We start from the raw sequence: 23,492 nt of genomic DNA on the forward strand, positions 1-23,492 counted from the left end.
GTCAACCCAACAGGCTACTCACCTCATGGCAACATAACGATCTCTTTCCACAAGTTTCCTCCTCTGAACTAGACAAAGTTTGCCTTTAAAGGAACAGTAACACCAAAGAAGAAAATGTTTTGAATTTAAACATAACGTACTGTTGCCCTGCACTGGTAAAGTTGTGTGTTTGCTTCAGAAACCCTACTATAGTTTATATATACAAAATATATACAAGCTGCTGTGTATCCATGGGGGCAGCCATTCAAGCTGGCACAAAGGAGAAAAGGCACAGGTTATAAAGTAGATAAGCTCTGTAGAATACAAACCTTTTTTCTTCAGTCTTATATTTTCCCTTGAGAACTACCTTATTTAAGAAAAATTCAGAAAATTCTTTGGCTGTGTTTTTTTGCAGAAAAAATGAGGTAGAAAGTCTTGAATGTGAATTTTTTTTACTTCTATTGAACCCCAACAACTTTTCCTTGCAGAGATATTTTTATCTGGCGACTTTAGTTTTTTCTTTTACAAATCCTGTGAGGTTTCATAAAATACTCACACAAGTATTTGTTTTTCCTCAAATCGCCCCTCATAGTGTCAACACTTGATTATGTTGTACTATTTTCAGTTAAATATAGTGTCTCAATGATTTGCAAATCATCCCTTTCTCTTTTTATTTATATTTTAGAAACAGGGATAAAGTTTATGCATATATATATATATATTAATCCTATTATTTTTTTACCTATGCAGCTACATTCAACTGGATGCAATCTGTCTATCCAACCCCATCCTACACAATCTATTGTGTATTTAGCCCTTATAAAAAAGGAGAAGGAGACATGGTCAGCAAGATAGGGACCTTAGATTATAAACTCCACTGGGGGGGGGGATTGTAAATTAGCCACTGAATGTCACATCTATGGTCGGTAAAGAGAATAACGTAATTTCAGGTTCATTTTGCCTTTTTAATGTCAGCTTTCAACAAGTAGATAAGTAAATCCAGTTTCCCAAATTACCAGGCAGTTGTGATTTACAGTTCATCAGCAGAATAGGAAGTCTCTCTCTCTCTCTCTATAACCCAATATATTGTCATTTGTTTAAATGTAGATCATTATCAGAGGCACACAATGCCATGCCAACTCTTGTCTCCTCAAGCTTAATGAAAATAGGACTGATAAATATTTTTGTGGGTAACCAATAATTAAATCTGTCATCCGGCTCTTCATTTATTGATAGGAACTATTTAATCAGCTGCCCAAAGTAAAGATTATTTATTGTATTAACTGCAGCTGGCACGAAGCTCATCCCATTTAGATCTTTAGTAGCAGGGTGCTCAGATAGGGTAAACAAGTATTGATTTTTTCAACGCTACAAGAAAACTTTAATACGAGAACAAAGGGTGCTCAAGGTTGGGACCACACAATAGGCTTTCTTGCAGACTTTCAAGTAACCTGCACAGTCCCACTTGGACTACAGCCATACTGGAGAGTAGCAGCCTAGACATCTTCCATCATTGAGAGAGCACTGGGTCATTTATTTAAAGAATTGAATGTGAATTTGATAAGCAATCTATTTCAGGGGTAAACCCTATCACCGTAAGCTTTTATATAATGTCTCTAAAGATGGCACATGGCATTGGGAGCTTGGAACCCGAAGCACCGTCTCCTGCCAGGCAGGTGGTGGCTAATACATATTGTATATGGGATATCATGGGAGTGTTTTTTATGGCCATGGGTATGGCAGTAGATTTTTTTTCAGTTAGTTTTTAGTATGAGTAAAATTCTGAGACAATTTGTGATTGCTCTTCATATATGTTTGTATAAAAAGTAATAATAACAATAAAATTATAGCCTTGCAGGGCAATCATTTTTGGCTGATGGGGTCAGTAACTCCCATTTGAAGGCTGGAGAGAGTCAGAAGAAGAAGAGAAAAATAATAATTTTAAATCATTTAAAAACTATAAATAATTAATGAAGACTAACTGAAAAGTTGCTTAGAATTGGCCATACTATGACATACTAAAAGTGAACTTAAAGGTGAACCACCCCTTTAAGGTGTGAAGCACTGGTATTTATAGTTAATTGGATTTGAAAAAAACAAAACGGCTATAAACCGCATAATCTCAATAAATGTTTTGTGGAATTACATCCTCCTTTCCCAAAATGGTTCTGGCCTAGACAGGTGCACTTTCTCTCCAGGTTTGAGACTGAGATCCAAAATAGGGCCTGGCATTTCAAGTACACAGAAGCCCAAACAGGTCAATAAAGTGACTGTCTATGGCATCTTACAGCAGCCATTTGCCTGAACCCACCGATTGCCAGTCTGAGCCTGCACCTCTTTATACCTAGTTTGCGCCTTTTTGGGTTTGCAGACAATTAGACCTCTCTGGGATGCTCTGAAACGCAGGTCCAGCACAGCAACCGTGTGTTCCCATCAGGAATGCAATGTAACCTTATGCTCATACACAGAAGCACAGGCCATTTTAAAAAGTACATACAGTTGTAATACAGGTGTAATATACAGTTTATGCAACCATTCCAATATGTTACAAGCGCCAAAACTACACAGCTACACCAACATCATTAAATATTTCTCTGTAGAGAATCAATATACAGGTGAATACATAATAAAATCACTCTTTATTCGTAAGCATAAACCAGCTGTTACACATACACTGCACGCCAGTAAATCCCCTTGCACCTTAAATTCTGAATCTGAGCCTGAATGCAGTTATCAGAGACATATGCCAGGAATTTGGGAAGGCTCGGTTTAAGGATCACCTTTAATGAAACTACTGAATCTGAGTAGTTTGGGCCCTCTGCACTGGTTTTGAGATGCCAAGTGAAGACTAAATGCAAGTAGATATAATATACAGTTCTGCCACACTGCACTGAGCTTGATGGGTCTCAGGCTGCTGCCTGCACCTCATTATAACCTTCCACTGCTATCCCCAGAATGGCAGCAGCACTAAGGTATTGTGATCCACTTGCACAGCTTATTTTGCACTACATAACACAGAGGGGCATATTTATTATGCTGCGTACAACTAATTCACAGAAAAAACAAGTAAAAAGCTGTTTAAAATAAATGGAAAAGATCGCCGTCTGACCACCGGATATTACGCCGTTATTTTCCATAAGTTCCGGTGGAAGAAAAAACGTGTAAAAAAATGACGCCGATTTTATGCTGTTTTTACACAGCGAAGCCTAGCGATGTGTGGGGAATTTTCTCACCGTTTTTTACACAGCATAATAAATATGCCCCTAAATGCCTTATTAGAACTGGAACTGTACTATCAAACAGCACTTCCAACCTAGGTAACTCCTTGGTGCCCTGAGGCCCTATGCCTAGCTGAGGCTGCTGGGAGTAACAGGACACACAAGCAGTTGGAGGGCCGCCAGTATAATGATAGTGAGTGAATGTTAGAGGGGATATGTGAGCGGCATGTGGCTGTAGGAGGATGCTAGGAGGCCGCAGACTGGAGTTGCTAGTGAGTCGCATTGCGTTCCTTTGGTGCCAGGCAGCTACAGGGAATCCGCCGCACCGACTCGCAGGCAACACGGAGGCCGCACACAGAACCGGGAAGTAGAGTTATGGCTCGGCCACTGCGGGTACTGGAGCTGTACAGCGGGATTGGCGGGATGCACTGCGGCCTGACAGGTGAGGGGACAAGGGGAATGCACCGCGGCCGGGTAGGTACGGGGGGGGGGGGAGATGCCCCGCTTGTGTCCCCATGTTTCTCTCAGCCCAGGCCGGGCTCCAGGCCGCAACGCTGCACACATGCGCTGATAATACGCGCAGATCGGACTCTTCTTATCCCCAACCATTTCTTTCAATTCGCACCTCCTGCTACTCTCTCCCTTTTGTACTGCCATCAGACACTCAGCCTCAAGCTCCCTGTGTGATCGGGGGGAAAAAGAACTACAACTCCCAGAATTCCTCGCTGACGCTAACTCATACTTTTATTTCAGCAGGCAGTGAAACTGCCGCTAATCCTCGCCGAATAACAGCGATAAAGCGCACTGCTGCCTGGGGTTACCCGGGTTGGAGGTTATTAGTTAAAGCAGCGCTTGCGTTTGATAGAAAGTGAAATCGCTTGAAAACCGACGCACATGGAGATTTTGCGAATTGAATGCACCTGGGTGTGTGGGGCCACACTGACCTTCTATTAACTGTACCCCTATGTGTTCCGTGCTGTTAGGGCATGCCTTATAGGAGATATATCATATAAAAATGTACCAGTGAATCAGGGTTGCCAGATGTATTTTTCCAAAAAAGTATATACGGGAATACATGCCTTTTTAAAGCAAATAAACGCTACCCAAGCCCTGTGCCCCCTCTCCAGTTACTGGGATGGCTGATTATTCCCTGCCCTCTGTGCCCAGTCTATGCAGGTTATAGTAGTGTTGCTGCTTCAGCAAAGAAGAATAGAAAAGGGAGTTTCTGTCTATAATTGCATGCTGGGGATTGTAGTTTTTATATTAATCTTAGCTGTAGGCTAATTGTAAGAGAAAAACTACATTACCCAGCATGCACTTGGATAAGCATGTCAGAGAGAAAAAAACTTTGGCTAGTTTCCAAACTACAAACCCACCAAGGCTCCAAAAAATAGTTGAAATTTGTACCTTGGCGGGTTTGTACTTTGGAAACCCGTCTGGGCTTTAAATTAGTAGCCCAATTTGGTGGAAAACCTGCCAACCCTGTAGTGAATTATACTCCTCTAAATATATAAGGATTATAATGAAAATATATAATGAAAAATTTCACCAAAACCCCACTAGTCCCATCCATCCTTTCCACTTCCTGCTGGCTGAATTCTCTGGATGTGCAGGGGAGCTGAAGGCATTCAGCACACTGTACTGTAGGACAGGAACCAATCAGCAGCTAGGCTGACCTGATAGGGAACTGAAGCCTTTCTTTACCTGTGTGACTGAAGGGCTGTGATTGGCTATCCCCCTTCTGCTGTACTTCTGGCAGGGACTGTTAGGACACTGCCACCCTTCATTTGAAACCTTCATCAGAGACCTGGTAGGATCTATTGGGAGCTCCAATAAAGGGGCAATTTTTTACAGACTGTATTCAATTTTAGAACAATGTGAACCCAGCACCACATATTATTCATAATTGCCTACAAAATTAGTTTTTTTTTTCCATTTATCCAATATGTCTCCTTTAAAGCAGATGTAAAGCTCAACATAGAATTGGTAGTCTAGATATGTTACACTGTACTGCCCATAACCTTCTGTACACCTGTGAAATATATAAAAAAAAAAGTTGTGGAGCAACACAAGCATGAAAAAGAAGTTCCTAGGGGGTGACCAATAAGGCCAGTGTGGACTGGAAGACTAGACGAGGCTCTTTTATTCTTTACAAACAGCCTTTAAATACACAGAGGCCCAAACAGCCCCCAATAAATAGTAATTCTCTAGGGCATTTTACAGCAGCCCCTATGACCTATGCCAGAATCTACAAATTGCCAGTCCAGGCCTGGCAGCTGCAGTACTGCTGAACCACTGGGCTGGTACAGCAGGATATAAAAAAAAAAGTCTTTTTAGCCAAAATATTTGCAAAGTAAATACAAATGTGGCTGCTAACATATCACTGCCCATCTTAGCCCACTCTGTACAGCTATCCATAGAAACTGCCCATTAGCCTTGCAACATAAGGGATTATGTGTGCCTGGTTTTGAAGGGGAAGTAGCAACTCTAACCCAATTTTATTTTTAGTTTAGTTTAGTCACAAGTGCAGTGAAATCCTCAATTAAGAACATTCAGTAATGTAATTTTATTTGATTAGACAAAAATGCTTGGAGACTGTGATGGTGAGTGTATTATAGCCAGAAGTGGTGCAGAGTGTGCTGTTAAGGCTATTTAAATATTTTCTTTGATGCCAAATTGTTTACTTTCGGTGGGCCCTGAGCGCTGTGACACTCGCCTAAAAACAGATTGCACCCATATGCTGGCATCGTACACTGGGGAGTTCCTAATGGGATTGACAGAGCTTTCAGCTTGGGCAGGGGGGAATAACACATGTGGCACTTCAGGCTGGGGAAAGGGTATTATTTGTTAGTTTGACCGGCTAAAGTCCTAGTTCTGAGGGGGAACATTCACATTTGGAAAACACATTACTGGACATCTGTTTTGACTGTGAAATCTGATGTCACTGCTGAAACCTTAACAACAATATTATCATGGTACAGCTAGGTGCCGGCGGGTGAAGAAGTTTTATTCACGAGGGGTTCAGGCTGCAAGCGCCTTGGAGAGCAAAAGCCACTAAATAACATTTGAAAAGGCATTCTTATTATTTCATGTCTTTCTGCATTGCCTAAAAATTGGCTGTAAGCATTTTAATGTGCTGCTGAGGAAGGAAGGTTCTAACACGCCTATCATTAACCTACCTTGGCCTTAAGTCATTCACATATTGGACCATTTTTGTGGCAAAACTGGTAACTGGCTGAAAATCAACCCTAAATCTTATCAATCAGGTTAGACGATGCAGAGTGGCAAGCAGTTACTGGTTGCAAGAGTGGTGCCCACTACAAAAATCCTGGACCTACCTACCCCAGGTCCAAAGGGTGGTAGCTTCAGGGTTCCCACTGCTGGTTGCATCAAAAGGTGCTCCAGACCTACAGCCAGTGAATTGAATGCAAACGTATTTAATAGGAACTTTGGAAGTGACCCAACCCCCACTCTGACCATGCTGGATGCAACTTGTACCCTATTTGCATCAAAATGGAAGAGCAGTTGCATCCTTTTTGACACATTAGGCTCAATTGTACAAATACATCCAGGACCATGGCTGAGATGACATTGCACACTGCATTTGCGTTCATAATGACCTCTTACATGCCCACTTTAAACTTTAACTACTCAGTTATTTTAATAGCAATGTGCAATTATATACAGCCTTATAACTACACTAAGGGGCAGATTTATCAAAATGTGAGTTTAGAGCGTAATATATACCCACCCCCATTCTATTCATTCCTATGGGATTTTTAAAAGCTTACTTATCAAATGGTTACCTCTTCACCCATTTTACCCATTAGTAAATACACTTCTAAAAATCCCATAGTAATGAACAGAACGTTTTGATAAATCTGCCCCTAGGTGTCACTGTTATCTTACCTGTTCAGGTGAGCCTTTTTCATGCTCTTTTCCCATTCATGTAGCAAAAGTTGTGATGACTAGATAGTCACATAACATTCTAGTCAGCTGGGTTGTATTTATTCACTTCACCATTGGGCCCTTGTTATAAAAGACTAAAAGTTTGCCCCGGTTCAGTAACCCATAGCAACCAAAGACCAGCAGTTAGCTTTTACTGTTCCAGAGCAGTGATTATTGGAAAAATAGTTGCTGTAGAAGACTACTGAGCTTGGGCAGACTTTTTTAAGTGACAGTTAAGTAACTATAGAGGCAGCAGACCCCATGGTGGTGGGGTGGAGTGCGGGATCTGCTTCCTCTATAGCTGTAAATAAATCCCCCCCTACCTGATCGCTCTCTTACCTGAGGAGTGGGGACCCAGGCATGGGCATGTGGAAGGGGGTGGTAGGGGGTTAAAGTGCGCATTGGGCCCCTCTGAAGAATTTTTTTGCAGACGGCAAGGTGCAGTGTAGTTACGCCGCTGCTAAGTGCATTACATAGGCCTCTTTAATTTAAGCATATGCTGCACTGGGCGCACACTATGGAGTCCCTTTCTTTCAGTTAGCTTTACTGTAGTCCGTCTGTGACAGTTTGCACAATTACTGCACCCAGAAAACTTCAAATTATTTTAAAAAAGCAATAAACAACAAAAACAATGTATTGAACAATTACTCTCGTTCACTGCAACATTCTCAATCTGTATATGTTAAAGAACACTTCCCTCTTGCATGGCTTCTTTTTTAATTGTATTAAAAATGTTTTTGCGTGTTTCTTCTCTCCCCAGAAAGTGGTGTCGCTGCTGAAGTCGTGGCTGCAGTTGATGTGAATACAATTGCAAATGAAGTCTACAAATACAACTTTCCCTATACACCTTTATGGCCAAAGTCTATTGAGGTATGTGGTATTTTAAGCAATGCAGTTTACGGCTGTCTGTTCTAAGAAAGCAGATAGCGGTAGGGAGATATCTGTTACAAATGTTACATAGTAGTGTATCTGGTACAAATGTTACATAGCAGTGAGGCAGGGATGGAACTACGCGCGCTTAGGGCGCAGTAGTGTGGGAGGTAGGAAAATACCTACTTACCTTTTCTGCCTTTCTTAACTCTGGCCATGCCCATTATCGCTGTGAGGCATTGGGGCATCAGTGAGCAAGGGGGTGGGTTTTGTTGATTGGGTTGCTGTGGGGTGGAGAGAGCTAGCATGCCATGATGGTGATTGAGGGGGAGCTATGGTGGTGAAGAGCTATTGGCCTGGCACTGGCATGAAGTGTCAGATTGTAAGGAGCCAGCTGTTTTTAAAGGGTGTCTGTAGAAGCGACTGTCCCTAGTGGTCCCGTGCTGAACAGCAGTTATCTGCGCATGGGAAATCACTCCGTGTAAAGATCCCTGGGGGTCCACCCAGGTGTAACTAGACATCCATGGGGGCTCGCTCAGGTTGTGGCATGGTGTTGTTGAATACTCTGCACCCACTGTTCCTCCTTTTTATTTTCTTAAACATTTGTTCGGCCCCCTGATGTTTTTTGTTTCATTTTGTTTTTTGGTGGGGGGGGCAAAGTGCCACATATAAGTGAGTTGCACATTTGTGAATGGGGAGCTGCATACAAAGAAGTAGAGGTTTACACTGGCTTGAATAATTTCCCCTGTTGCATTGCCCTTTCTAATGAAGCTGCTGCAAGGTGCATCCGGAATGCTAAAATGTAATTCTTGCTCCTTCATGTGGTGCTCCATGTTTTTGTTTCCTGTGCTACCTATCTAAGTGCAGTTGTGCAAAGGCTTTGTATGTTGCCCCTCTTATCATACATATCCCCCTTGAAATTAATGAGATCTCTTTCTGCCTAAATTATGAAACAGGTAAGAAAAGTTTCATATTTGCTAGAAAGAGTCAGATCCAGATGTACAAGAGAAATGTTCAGGGACACGATTATTCCCTTTGACTTGTACACTCCTTGCTTATCTTGTTATCTATATGAAGGCAAGTACAGTACAAAGGCAGCCGCAGGGCTTGCAGTTCACAGAAAAGACTGGAGCGCAGCAATAATGTGCCCAGCAGTGCCGAGGCTGGAGCTACAGGCATGGGTTCCCTGTCCGTTTCCTGCACTATTTTCTATACAAATGGAGGAAAATGACCAGTATTTTCTATAGAGCCTGTACCTATTCTTTAGCTTCCTGTTGTTTGTTATTACAACTACAGTCTCTTTTGTACTTCTGAAAACAGTCAGGGTCACTGACCAGCATGAGGGACATTTAATATTACAGGAAATCTTTTAGATACACAGCCCTTTTTTTAATTGGGAAAAATATACAAGTTTTAGCATTGTTTTTATTTAAACCACTACGTTGTAATATTGTAGGTTATGGTGTGCATAGAATTTAGACAGCGTGTCTTCATGCGCTTATGTAATGGGAGATGCCATGGTGCCTACCTCGACCGGGACAGCCTTCACATGCTACAGTACCAACGGCACTCTTTATGGGGATTGGCTATTGTGTTCTCTGGTGTTGGGGCAATAGGGCACCTTCCACACACTCATTTAAATGCAGATATGAAGAAATGTACTTGGCTGTCACTAAAATTCTCAGCAACCTCAACAGAGCAAGGGCTGTATATCTTTTATTATGTACAAGTTGCAGACTTTGGAAATAGCATATCTTTTGTAGGAAATTACTACAGAGAATATTCACTCTTTCTGGGAACGCTACCTAGCCTGGATACCATCATCAGCCGCTCTGATACCTAAGTGTTTGGAGAGCCCCCATCTCTGCCCCAACTCTTTGGTGTAGCTTCAGGCTACTGGTCTTGGCATTGTAGGAAATTCCAATGTTATTATAAAAGTTATCACTATTCTTATGATAACACAATGTGGAATTTAAATCATTTTAGATGATTTTCTAAAGAAGGCAGTGTGCTGCATATACTTATTTCAGTAACATGCCTTTCTGGACAGAGGAAGCTACGCCACGTGGTTGGGTAGCAAAGTAATAAACAGCCTGTAGGCACAAAGGTTACATGTTAAGTCAGCACACTATGAAATTCCATCACTTATTGATATGAATACATGTCACTATGACATTGTGGATAGGGAGAACTTAAATATGCTTTTATTGTCAGTATTTATAAAATGAATCCTTTTCTTTATGGGCATGTTTTATAGTTTATAATAGGGTGGGCCTGTGGCCCCCATTATCCTAGGGTTTCTTCATCAGTATAAAAACTAAATAAGCATTAAAATAAATCATATTATGTGATTGTTATTAGATATTTTCAGTACATACATCACTGATGTCTTGGCTGCAGCCCAATCCAACCATTTTTGCACTGCTTACCATCCTGTACCGACAGCCACATTGCAAATTGTTAATTTTTCTGCCAAGTTCTGAACCAGTGTTTTTGTGTTTAATGGACAATTATCATATATATGGTATATATCATTGTGTTTCTCCCTCTGTTTTAGGGACTAAGCCTAAAAGAGCTTGATGCTTTGTCCTTTGATATGATCCTTATGAGCCCTCCTTGCCAGCCATTCACAAGGTATAGATTTCAACTATCTAAACTATCAAATACTATCTAATTGTATATGCCTGAAACTGTCAGTGATCTAACCATGTGTGGCACCTCCCTGCCACCTCCCATTCATTTGCATGGGACAGCCCCATTTAGAAAGTGGATTTCATTACCTAAATGTAGTATTAACCATGAATATTGTTTAGCTTCTTTCTTAATATACAGATCTCATGGCTGTGCATAATTATATATTGTCTTTTCCCAACCCAGGATAGGTTTGCAGGGTGACATTTCTGATCCTAGAACAAAGAGCTTCCTTTATGTTCTTGACGTACTTCCAAGGTATGACCATTTTCTACTGTGCATTATGTGTGGGCAGTGTATAATGGCAGCTGACTTGAAAGCTACTTGAGCTTTTTTTTTATTCAGCAGACTTTTTTGGTCCTGCAAAATAGTCAAAACACGGCAGTGTTCATTGGATGGCTTCTCGTCAATGCTTCAGTAGTTTCCTAAATTTTAGGATTCTATTGCCTAGAACAGCATTCCCCCCAGGCACCACTCTTCACTGTTATAGTAATAACCAAACCATGTGATACTGAGTGTTATATGGTAATCTGTAGCCCATTAGCAAACTGCTGTCCAACTTCTTTATCCAGTGGACCAATTATCTGTCAACCCCAAATGCTGACAGACCAGATCCTATTGAAATTCCATTGGTGTAGGAAGCCTGTTGAAGACTCAGACACACTGGGGTCAGGGAGTGGGAGTGTCATAAAAAAAAGTGAAATCCTTTAGGGGCCACGTTTGTTACCTGTTCACCTATAGCTATGCAGTCAAATACAATTGTTTATTTAAGGATGTTAAAAGAACCCTCCTAACTGTTCATTTATTTGTGTCTTTGTAAAGCAGTTTTTACTTTTCCTTTGTTCATTGAATCTACTTTACATATAATTTAGGGGGGAGGAAGGCGCAGCTACCCCTTTCTTTCTGCCAGTGTTAAAGGATCAGATAATGGGGTCCCGTAAATCAGATTGGTCACAGTATTAGAACATTTCTGTTTCCATTTTTTCTTTCTTTTGACTTGATTTACTGTAGTCTCCCGGTGGAACATATCTAAACTGAGCTGTGAATAGGAGAGGATTATACATAGGGAATAATAGGGGTTAAATGTAGGTTTATAGCACTAGATATAAAATGAAAGATAGAATATTGTATACATTCCATGTATATATGCTAATACAATGCATTTTATACAGTTATTATTTTTACTACTATTGATTCATTGACATGGTTTCAGCCATACTACAGTGTGCCAAAGGCTTGCATCACAGCCTGCCCTCTTATCTTTCTCTCTCACATTTATATTGTGGCTCGTAACTTCTTTAACGTAACCAATATGTGTTATTTCCAGGCTAAAGAAACAACCTGCCTATATCCTGTTAGAGAATGTAAAAGGATTTGAGACATCTGAAGCCAGGTAACAACTCTAATTATTGTATGAACTGTTTGTATGATTATTCATTGGAACCCATGCAAGTAGTAACATGTATAGAAGTTCATTTAACATGTAAATAAGTTAATTTAAGAGCAAATCAATATCAATATATAACTGATCCTTTCTGGATATAGAGATACACATTGCAGTCGTTCAGTACACCTACATCAATATGTGGCAAATTCAGGCTTGAACTTTTTTAAGGTATATTTAGAATATACAGAGTTTTCTTTTTACTGAGGACAAAGTTCATTATCATATAAAGTATTGTAGTTAGGGGTTTTTCACCTTTAAATTAACTCTTAGTATGACATAGACATTGATATTCTGAGACAATTAGCAACTGGTTTTCATTTTTTATTTTTTGTGCTTTTTCAGTTATTTAGCTTTTTGTTCAGCAGCTCACCTGTTTGGAATGTTAGCAGCTATCTGGTTGCTAGGGTCTTCTTTACCTTAGCAACCAGGCAGTAAGTTGAAGAAAAGACTGGAATATGAATAGGAGGGGGACTGAGTAGAAAGATAAGTAATATAAAGTAACAATAATAATAATAATAATAATAATAAAATTGTGAGATCACAGGCAAGTGACCACCATCTGAAAAGCTAAAAAGATGTAGCAGGGGAAGGCAAATAGTTCAAAAACTATAACACATGAACAGTGAAGACCAGTTGCAAAGTTTTAGGAATAGGACTTTCTATAAGGGTGAAGACACATAGAGCTACTAGTAGCAGCTACTTGTCATGACTACTAAAATAGACAATGCTGATCATTTACTGATAATTGTCTCTACGTCTGTTTTAGCAGAGATAATTCTTATTATTGTCTATGGCAGGGGATTTTCTGGTGTTTAATAGCAGTTACAAGTACAGGTATCGGACCCCTTATCCGGAAACCCATTATCCAGAAAGTTCAGAATTACAGAAAGGCCATCTCCCATAGACTCCATTATAAGCAAATCATTCTAATTTTTAAAAATGATTTCCTTTTTCTCTGTAAATATAAAACAGTACTTTGTACTTGATCCCAACTAAGATATAATTAATCATTTTTGGAGACAAAACAAGCCTATTGGGTTTATTCAATATTTTAATGATTTTTAGCAGACTTAAGTTATGGAGATCCAAATTACGGAAAGATCCCTTATCCGGAAAACCCTGGGTCCCTAGTATTCTGGATATCAGGTCTCATCTACTAAGTAGCTCCGTGTCCCTTCACCCTAACATACTTAAATTTAATTTAAAGGTGAACCACCCTTTTAAAGAGGCATATGTTATAGAGGTATGGCACCTGTTATCCAGAATGTTCTAATGGAAATAGTAAGATGTAAATATATATACATATATAAGTTGTTTCTTACTATCCTGGCAGATTTACATTTATAAAGCTACTTGTAGAAGACCAATCAAATATTAACTGATGGCTGGTTGCTATGGGTTACTCCACCAGAGCTAATTTGTTTGCAAATGATCTCTGGGAATGTTTTTTTTAAGGGAAGCCAAGGTTCAGTTCTCTGCGCCAAATGGCTGTTGCCTTAGGGATTGCAGTTTATCTTTCTATACCTTGGCCACACAGAGTGAGGTGTTACAGCTCCAGTTTTAGATACTATTCCCAGAGTGACATTTCCTTTCTTCCCAGGGAAGCCTTGATTAGAACATTGGAAAAGGGTGGCTATGCCTACCAGGAGTTCCTGTTATCACCAACATGTGTAAGTGAAGCTACACCATATCTGCCCAGTTTTAAAATGTTTAATGTTTTCAGCATTAAGTCACCTTTGTGTTTGAAACAATGCCTAATACAGTTATTTATTAAGCTTATATCATTGGCTTATATATTGAGCCCTGGGGAGCTAGCTGTACAGGCTTCATGTAGGAATCCTGAAGTCTATACCAAGGAGTACATGAAATACAACAAAAATTAGATCTAAACATTATTTTGGGTATACTTTTTACATCTTGAAGATCTTTCTGGCATATGTTAAAATGCCAAGGATAAACTTCTCCTGCGTGAGTAATTGGCTGAAGTGCTTTTATGTATAATATATAGTTCTCTCATACAGGTGATGCAGATTCTTTCATTCAGCAGACAACAGAGTTGGCTAAGGTCACACCAATGCAAGGCAACTGGCTTTTATTAGGAGCTAGCAGTGTTAGGACTGGCTCTGGGTGTTGGACTCTGGCAGACCCATGATAACTTTGCTTACGTTACAGCAGTGATCCCCAACCAGTGGCTCGGGGGCAACATGTTGCTCACCAACCTCTTGGATGTTGCTCTCAGTGCCCCCAAACCAGGTAGTTATTTTTGAATTCCTGACTTGTTGGCAAGTTTTGGTTGAATAAAAACAAGATTTCCTACCAAATAAAGCCCCCTGTAAGCATAGAGGCTGCCTAATAGCCAATCTTAGCCCTTATTTGGCACCTCCATGAACTTTTATGGTGCTTGTATTGCCCTCCAAGTCTTTTTACATATGACAGTGGCTCACAAGTAGAAAGGTTGGGGACCCCTGCATTACAGGATAGCTTACCCCAAAGTATCATGGCACAGTGATGTAGTGGGCGTGGCCCATTTTTAGTGCTGGCCCAAAGCGATACTTGTTCATCTAGCTGTAGGGAACTCACAGAGACCTACAAACCTCTCATCTGACAAGGAGTGGCACACACCTGCCTACATGCCCTGTGACTTGTTGTGTGACGTGCACTCTTTCTCATTGGAAGGCTACTCTCTTTTCTTCTCCCAACATGCATGGGATGCACTCAGCATAAACACTTAGGGGGGAATTCACAAAAGTGGAGAGAGCCCTTTTTTGGAGTAAAAGTGGTGGAAAAACTGGTGGAAAACACTTTCTCCAGATTCACAAACACAAATCCACCTAAATTCTGACTCAACCACCACTTTCCCGTTTTGGTGAAAGAAAGACAGTTTACAGACACTTTTGTGAATTTGTCATTTAAACGACATTTATACAACATTTTAACAACATTTTTTCCCGACATTTTCAAAATGGAGTAAAGCTCAGTGTAACTCTGTTAGATCAGTTCTAAGCTCTTCTGTTTTGTTTTGTTTCACCCAGTCTCCATTTCAAACCTAAGGTAGGGGCCCCATTGGGGGATCGTTAACATATTAATGGGGATTAGTAGACTATTGTTAGGGGACAAGTTTCTGTCTAACCCTAGAACAATAGGTGCAAAAAGCCTCATTAACATTTTATAAACAAGTAAAACACTGATTAAAAAAAGTTCAATTTATACCTAAAAAGTTTTTACTTTTATAATATATATTATTTATATATATAAAAAGTTTTTACCTCACATTTACATAATTATGCATATTTTAGCTTAATCAATGAGGCAATAATAACATTTTGTGTGAATATATTGTAAACATTTTTATTAAAATTTGCCCAGTTTGTGTTGCGACCCCTGACTGGACAGTGTTTTGGCAAATGGAACCTGACCCCTTTATTATTCATTTTGTATAAAGATGCAAAGGCAATTCGCTGCTCAGAGTTCATTAGTAATCCATTTAGATACATGAGCCGTGGCTGCTTGGGAATCAGTGTAGCCTGCAACATACTCAATACTGGGGCCGTTGTCTGGACAAAACCGCTTAATGGTTAGCGTACCCCCTGCTGAACTATATTCTGGCTGAAGAGTTACTGATAATGCATAGAAGTAGGGTGAATCTCCTGTACCATATACCAGCAGGGGATAACAGATAGCGCTCACAGGATATCTCCTGTATTACATACCAGCTGGGCACTATTATACGACTCAGGGAATATCTCCATTACTCTCCTATCAGCTCCCCAGTGTAGATTCTGTTCTATGATTATATCCATATATCCTAATCAAATTCCTAAAAATAACCCTAAAATGCACTTGCACATTGTCCCTGTGCTGCAGCTCAGCTCACCTATCGATTGGCTTCTTATTGCCAGTGATAAGAAACGGATTTTTCCTGTGACAGTTGCTTTCAGCTGCCATAGACAGCACAATTCCCTTGAAAATGCAAAGAGAGGATTTGTGGAAAATGTAAATGCAGCCACTGAAAAAAAATCTGGACATCGCTCCACCAGCCTATTTCTAAAGGCTGATATCCTTACGTTGGAAGGTTATGTGACCGTGCCCAGGGCAGTCACGAGGCGGACCCCGGAGGAGGGAATTGAACCTGCAACCCCGTCGTCACAGGGCGGTCTCCCTACCCCTAGGCTATCCTACCTCCTCCCACTTATAGGATGTTTTTTATTTGCTACATAGTGGCAGTTGGTGTATCCTAACTGAGAAGCCTGCTATTTGCTCAAGACCTATATAACTAGGGGGACTGTTTAATAAGTAGGGAGAATGAATCCTCCATTTATCAACATTCTCTGAGAAAGTTGATAAGTGAGCCCCGGGGGGGGGGGGGGGGGGCAAAAAGCCTCATTGACATTTTATAAACAAGTAAAACACTGATTAAACAAAAAGTTGAATTGATATGTTTTATATAAAAAAGTTTTAACTCACATTTGCATTGTTCTGCTAGTTTTAGCTTAATGAATGGGGCAATAATAACATTTTGAGTGAATATATTCATTTTATTTAAAGGAAAATTAAAGCCTCCCAGGCAAAATTTTAGTTTTAGCAGCAGGCAACTCAAAATATATTTTTTTGCCTAATAAAAGAAACCAAAATTCTAAGCAGCTTTGCAATATACATTTATTACAAGTTTGTAATGGTTTTTGAGTTATTTGTATTTATAATTGCTATTACAAGCAGTAATGAGTAGGGGCTAGAGAATAAGGTATTTAGACCGTTAAATCTTGTTACAGAAGTGGAATTACACAGAAATATAGAAAAAAATGATAGATTCATTTTTCACGAAAGTGGAGATAGAGGTTTGTGAATTAGGTGGAAAATCCCACAAATCTATCATCACTTTTATTTTGTCTCAATATCACCACTTTTGTGAATTCCCCCCTTAGACTCACTCAAATATTATCTGTCTGCTCTTCATCAAACGTTTTCATATATTTCATTTTAGCAGATTTATAAATGTAGCTTTTTATTTTCTATTAGCTTGGGATTCCCAATTCAAGACTGCGCTACTTCCTGATTGCAAAGCTACAAAAGGAACCATTTGCCTTCCCAACCACCAGTAAAGTAAGTTCCCAAAGCATTTTTTTTATGTAGTAGCAATTCACTAGCAGTGAGCGCTTATTAAGTTTGATCACTTTTGCTATGTTCTTTAATGTTGGAATAGAAAAAAAACTTATCAGCCATTAATCTTATCATCAATCATATCTGAAATTCACGCACCCTAAACTCTGGCCAGTATTGTGCATATCATTTCCCTCTTTGTGGCAGACATACTGAAAGAACAAAGACCAGCTTACTAGAACTTTGCCCATCCTCAACTAAATCTGTTCCAGGTCAAGTAAATCATAGCAACCAATTATAAACTTGCTTCCAAAGACTAGACCAGAAATTCTGTCTGTTGATTTGATTGCCCCTAGCAAAGCATGGGCTAGCAACCAACAGGACGTTGCCAAATAAAAATAAATGGGTGAAGCACCCTTTAACTGTGCGCGACTCTTCATTCTCTGCTAAACTGCATCATTGTTGTGGCCGATTCAGGCATTGGTGGGAGGTTACGTGCCTCTGCCATCTTTAGCATCATATATGGGAATAAATTCTGTTATTAGTTGTTGTTAGTTATTGGGGCATTGGCAGCAAACACAACCAACCAGTAACGGAAATGTTTAGGGCAGGCTTAATAGCAGCATTTAAATCTTCCTATAGTGTGCGCAAAATAAGGTCACAAATATACCACTGAAAAATGTTAGCATTTGTAGATTCCTTTAATTAGGTGGTTACCTTGGCTCTGGCTTTCTTTGTCCCATATACAACCCAGTTTGTTAACATGCAGATGGATAAAAATGTAGGGATCGTTTATGTTACCCCTGGGTGCAAGTGGTAGAGCATTGAGGGGGCAAAAGAGCACGTCCCTTAGGGCTGCTTCTTGTGCAAGACTGAAAATCTGACCTGAGAAGCAATGTGCTGCATCAGGAGGTGCAGCCAAACCATGTTCTTAATGCCTGCAACAGTAAGGATTGGACCGGGTTGCAGGCTGCACCTCCTGAAGCTCTCCAAATCTAGTGCAGCAACGTGCACAATGCAGAATGTGGGGTTTTTTGCACTTTGCACGCTGCCTTCTGCATTGTAAATGATCCTTTTCTTGTCTTGATCTCACAGCACACATGGCAATATGGCACAGCATTTACTTTATTTAAAGGTGGGACACAGTGTGCATATGTCTACATTTGTCTGTGGTAATCATAGCATTTATCAGAGGTGTTTAAAAAAATATTTAAAATATCATATCAGCAACATTTATTTTCATGCCTTTAACCGCTGTTTTTATTCTGTTAGATACTTGAGGAGTTTCCAAGCCAGTGCCCTGGAAGTAAGAGGATTATTCATTGTTCAGAAAGTAACCCACAAGCACGTGTGGAGCAGAAATATTCAAGTTGCCCTCTTAGTGGCACAGACTGTGACCCAGAGAAGACCGTTCTTTACAAGCTGGAGACTGCCGTAGAGCTGCAGAGAAAACAAACCCAGGACAATGACTCCTCTGTTAGAATGTTACAAGACTTTCTTGAGGGGAATGTCGAGGAGATGAGCCAGTATTTTCTGCCCCCAAAGTCTTTATTGCGATACGCTTTGATTCTGGACATTGTTAAACCCACGTGCAGACGATCGACTTGCTTTACTAAAGGGTGAGTGTATCAAAACCTAACTATAAAGGTTCTTTTGTACCTCCGAAGTGTCTCCATCATGCCATATAGTTAGCCTTCATCTACTGTAAATGTATTCATGCTTATATTAAGACATGAGAAAATGCCCTTAAACCTTTGGAAGTATTTACAGTTTATTTCAGAATTGCCTGCCCAGTCCTACGGCAGTCTGAAATATGTCATTTACTCCTAAAGTATAACGCTGCATTGCGATTGGTGGAAGCCTCCTTATGTATAAAGAAAGGGATATCTATGCTGGCAGTACTGTTTCTGCTCTCCTTCCACCCTGCAGAACCAGACAGGATTTAGCATTCAAAATCATGGAAAGAGTAATGTAAAGGAAAAATGCCACATGCAGTGTATGTCTATGGTCTGTGTGACTATTACAATCAACTTCTATATACAAACCATTCTGGTTTATGTTGCTGTAGGGTTTACAGATTACATACATAAATAAAATTCACTGTAACTAGTATAGTGAAAATACACTTTGGGTTTTAACATTTCCACATTCGCTTCTATTTTCTGAAGCACCTTATACTGCTAACATTTTAATTAAAATGGGTTACGTCATTATAAATAAAATAAATGACCAGACATATTTATTTTATAGATATGGGCATTATGTTGAAGGCACAGGCTCTGTTCTTCAGACAGCTACTGATGTGGAGGTTTGTTGTATTCATTCTCGTCTTTATATATATCCTATGTATGTCCTATAAATTCTTTACCATTGTAGCGTGAGTGTGTGGGACAGGGATCTTAAAGGGGCAGTGTAGTAAAAAGGTGCAAAGTTAGCCCAAGAGCAGTAACTGCAGCCAGAAAGCATTCAACAGTCCTCTAGGTAAAAGCAAACACATTTACTCTTGCATAGTTGCACTGCCTGATAAAGTCCAGGTTGTGTCATTTACAGGGCTGTGGAGTTGGTAGATAAATTCTCCGACTCCGACTCCTCAGTTTCTGATACTTCCGACTCCACGACTCCGACTCCTCTGTTTTTAATATGCGAATGTATTTTATACATTCATTGAAGGAAAGGAAGGAGACATACATGTCATTTAACCACAGAACCACTGGCTAGGAAGCCAACATCCGACGGTTTCGCCCAAATAATTAATTATGACTGTTTGTGAATTGGGACATTTAAACTTGCTTTATTTTATTCTTTTATTCCAATTTAAATTTAGTAGGAGTCAGAGTCGGTTCATTTTTTGCCGACTCCGACTCCAGGTACCCAAAATTGCCTCCGACTCCACAGCCCTGGTCATTTACAGTGTTTTATGTGAAGTTGGCAGTAGTTCCAGGGTTCCCCAACTATACTGAAGTCCAGGGAGCACTGATGCAAGTACCTTTAATGAATTGGATGTTTTTGCATAACTGACTGCGGCTCCTGACCCCTAGTGTGTTTTATTACATATGGGGGTTAGGAAGGATGTGAATGTTGTATCCTGTATAGTGCTGCAGAATATGCTGGTGCTATATAAATAAAAAGTGTTATGTGTTTGCTTTCTTTGTTATTGTGGGGGTCTTTGCCTGCCTATTATTATATATGAATCTGCTTACAAGAGGCTGATTGGTTCCCTTTTAATTGGCTTTGCAAAAATGTTCTGCCCTTAGAAATGGACCAAAGACTGTCTAAACAGCCCTATATTAGAGACGTTACAAAAGCAGTTTCTGTATGGGAATGTCTCTAGTAAAATATTTATGCTGTAAATGTCAGTGTCCCCCCAGCACTTGACATCTTTATGGAATATGGGTTCTATAGCCAACAAAGAACATGCAGCTCCTGATGGCATCACTTTTCCCAAAGGGTGAAAAATGTTGGGTTTACGTTGGAAGGGTGCTGGCAGCTAGAGCCTGTCTGTGTCACCATACGGTTTGTTGCTCGCAGACAATAGCCATTCCATTAAGTGCACGGCTAAACTGTTCAGCCAAGTGAAAGCCTGTCTGTGAGTCTCACAATCACTGTTTCTGCTTGCTGGGCTGGATATGTTTATTGGAAATCTGTTGTATTTATTTGCTAATGTTTAGTTCCATCTAATAGCATTTATTAGCTCCCTACTTAGACTTCACAGTTACCTTCAAAAAGATTGTTTTGTTTAAGCTTCTCTGAACTCTCACTCTTTCATCTTTCCATAAAGATTGATACTGTTTATAAGTCCCTGGATCTGCTGACTGAAGAGGAGAAACTTGCAAAGCTGTCCTCACTAAAAATGCGATATTTTACCCCGAGAGAGATATCAAATCTTCATGGATTTCCAGCAACATTTGGTATGTGAGAAACAGGATGTGGTTGTCTCCCATTTATTTTATTTATGATTCATAGTAATTTTTTACCAAGCAGTAACAGCGGTAAAAGCAAAATGATTTGTTTACCAATTCTAAAGGGTGTTGGTGCTTAGTGCTACTGCTGAACGATGCTTTGATCTAACAGCCCCCCCAAATGGATACGTTTGACTGCTCCAACTAGTTGGACACTTTCTAACCAATTGACATCAATCTGTCAGTTCATTTTCTGACTGTCAGGGTAACATGGGTCTTGATAAAACTGGTGTCTAAAAACCAATTTTTCATTCCATTCTAGGTTTTCCAGAAGAGGTAACAAAAAAACAACGCTACCGGCTGCTCGGGAACAGTCTCAATGTACATATTGTGTCCTGTCTCATCAGCACTCTTCTTCAGTCTCCCTAAACAACTGATCTGCTATTTACATGTTAATAATGTACAGAAACAGAGATTATCAGATTGCATTGTTGTAACGCTAATAAACAATTTTTATATATTTCATGACATATTTCCTGTTGCTCGTGTTAATACATTTTTGTTTAAAGAGGATTCTAAAGGTTTCATGTTAGTAAATGTCTGTTATCCTGACATCAAGTAGAAGCTGCTTCATGTAATAGGGACTTCTGGTGCCCTGACACTGCAAAGTTGGCATCTCTAAGAGACCCTGCTTGTTTAATGTGGCCCCTTCTTTTCTATTTGGCCCAAGTTCCTGTATACTGACATGACTTTCCCTTGAATGTTGTAATCTAAGGGTTTCTCTGTACACAAACCTGCTGCTTCTGTTCTGACATTAAGCCCTTCTGCCAGTCCCAGTCCAGAGCCCTAGCTTGCAGTATGAAGGGTTTTTTTGACCAATCATGTCCAGTCCTGTTCATGTTCTCCCAGACGTTCTTCTTGCCCTACCTTCTTTTTAAATTCTTGTTTGGCAGCTAGATAGGATCCTTGCCATGTCTTACTCTTCTCCTGGTATTACTCCCTTATCCAGCACCACTTTAGCTGAATGTTCACCCGAGTGGCATATTGTATGAACCAAATCATAGAAGCTACAGTTTTCTTCCATAGATTTACTAAAGCTCATGCATTTGGTAAGTGAATAGATTTGTGACCTTTGCATGCCAGCATGTTTGCCAGTATTACTTGTAGACATATAATCATGCAGTGTCTGTATGCCAATTCTTATCTGAACAAGTAACAGTAAGCGGCACAAGCTAATTACATAATCCAGATTTATTGTTGCTATTTTCAGAAATAAAATGTAATGTGTTTGGCAACAATATTTCACTTCCAACATAAAATGATTTGTAACATACCACTCTTATGTATAGTTCTGCTCTTTGCATCCCAAAATGCTTTGGGAAAGGCCAGTTCATCCCAATTAAAAATACCCAGTGTGAATATTACAATGTAATATGTTCAAAACTTACCCTACAGTATGTAATATAATTAGCAGCTTTGACAGCTGAAGGAAATGTTGACACTGGTGGTAATCACCCAACCAATTATAATATATAGTCTGTGTATCATTGGCTCTGGGCAATGCATAGGCCTACAGGCAGAGCAACATCGCTCCAGAAGGCTGAAAGCAGGTAAGATTAGTGAACAAAATATCAGTAAAGCAAAGGCACCCAGGAAATCATGACTAGATTACCAGGAATGCTATGCACCCATCCCTCTGTCTAGGGCAAGAATCCCCAACCTTTTCTACTCATGAGGCCACTGGGGGCAACATCAAAGTGGGTAGTGAGCAACATGAGCCACTGATTGGAGATCACTGGTCTAGAAGTTCTAAATAGCAACCAGCTGGGTGTTCCACATAGGCTATGACTTATAGTTATCTAAAGGGATTAATCTTCCTTAAGTTAACTTTTAGTATAAGCTTGAGAGTGCTATTCTGAGACAATTTATAATTGGTCTTCATTTTTTATTATATTATTTGTGGGTTTTTTTTTTATTATTTCACTATTTTGTTCAGCATCTCTCCAGTTTGGAATTTAAGCAGCTATCCGGTTGCTAGGGTCCAAATTATCTTATCAGCCAGGGGTTGTTTGAATGAGAAACTGCAATATAAATAGGAGAGGGTCTGAACAGAAAGTAACAATAATAAAAAGTAACAATAACAATAAAACTGTAGCCTCACAGAGCAATAGTTTTTTTTAGCTGCTGGGGTCAGAGACCCCCATTTGAAAGCAGGAAAGAGTCAAAAGAAGAAGCCAGCAAAACACTATAAAAAATAATGGAGACCAATTGAAAAAGTGCTTAGCATTGGCCTTTCTACAACATACTAATGGGGGAATGTAATATAGGTTGCTAACGCTTACG

The 23,492-nt window shown here is 39.9% G+C and overlaps 1 protein-coding gene across 2 annotated transcripts; it reads left to right on the forward strand.

The window, feature by feature from the left end:
* Positions 1-3,336: 3,336 nt before the first annotated feature.
* On the forward strand, positions 3,337-21,681 carry trdmt1 (tRNA aspartic acid methyltransferase 1). 2 transcript variants are annotated; one of them, NM_001004959.2, is given in 11 exon segments: positions 3,337-3,639; positions 7,906-8,015; positions 10,573-10,649; positions 10,893-10,964; positions 12,034-12,099; positions 13,754-13,823; positions 17,170-17,253; positions 18,523-18,869; positions 19,501-19,558; positions 21,029-21,158; positions 21,472-21,681. In NM_001004959.2, coding segments are annotated over 11 exon segments (1,188 nt in total). In that variant the 5' UTR covers positions 3,337-3,572; the 3' UTR covers positions 21,579-21,681.
* The last annotated feature ends 1,811 nt before the right edge of the window (positions 21,682-23,492 follow it).

The sequence above is a fragment of the Xenopus tropicalis genome, chromosome 6 (genome assembly GCF_000004195.4).
Source record: "Xenopus tropicalis strain Nigerian chromosome 6, UCB_Xtro_10.0, whole genome shotgun sequence".
In the NCBI taxonomy this organism is placed as follows: domain Eukaryota; kingdom Metazoa; phylum Chordata; class Amphibia; order Anura; family Pipidae; genus Xenopus; species Xenopus tropicalis.

Coding starts and splice junctions, on each gene's coding strand:
- trdmt1 (XM_018094616.2), top strand. CDS start 10,612: ATGATCCTTATGAGCCCTCCTTGCCAGCCATTCACAAG. Junction 13,824..17,169: donor TCCTGTTATCACCAACATGT/GTAAGTGAAGCT, acceptor ATTTTCTATTAG/CTTGGGATTCCCAATTCAAG. Junction 19,559..21,028: donor AGACAGCTACTGATGTGGAG/GTTTGTTGTATT, acceptor CTTTCCATAAAG/ATTGATACTGTTTATAAGTC.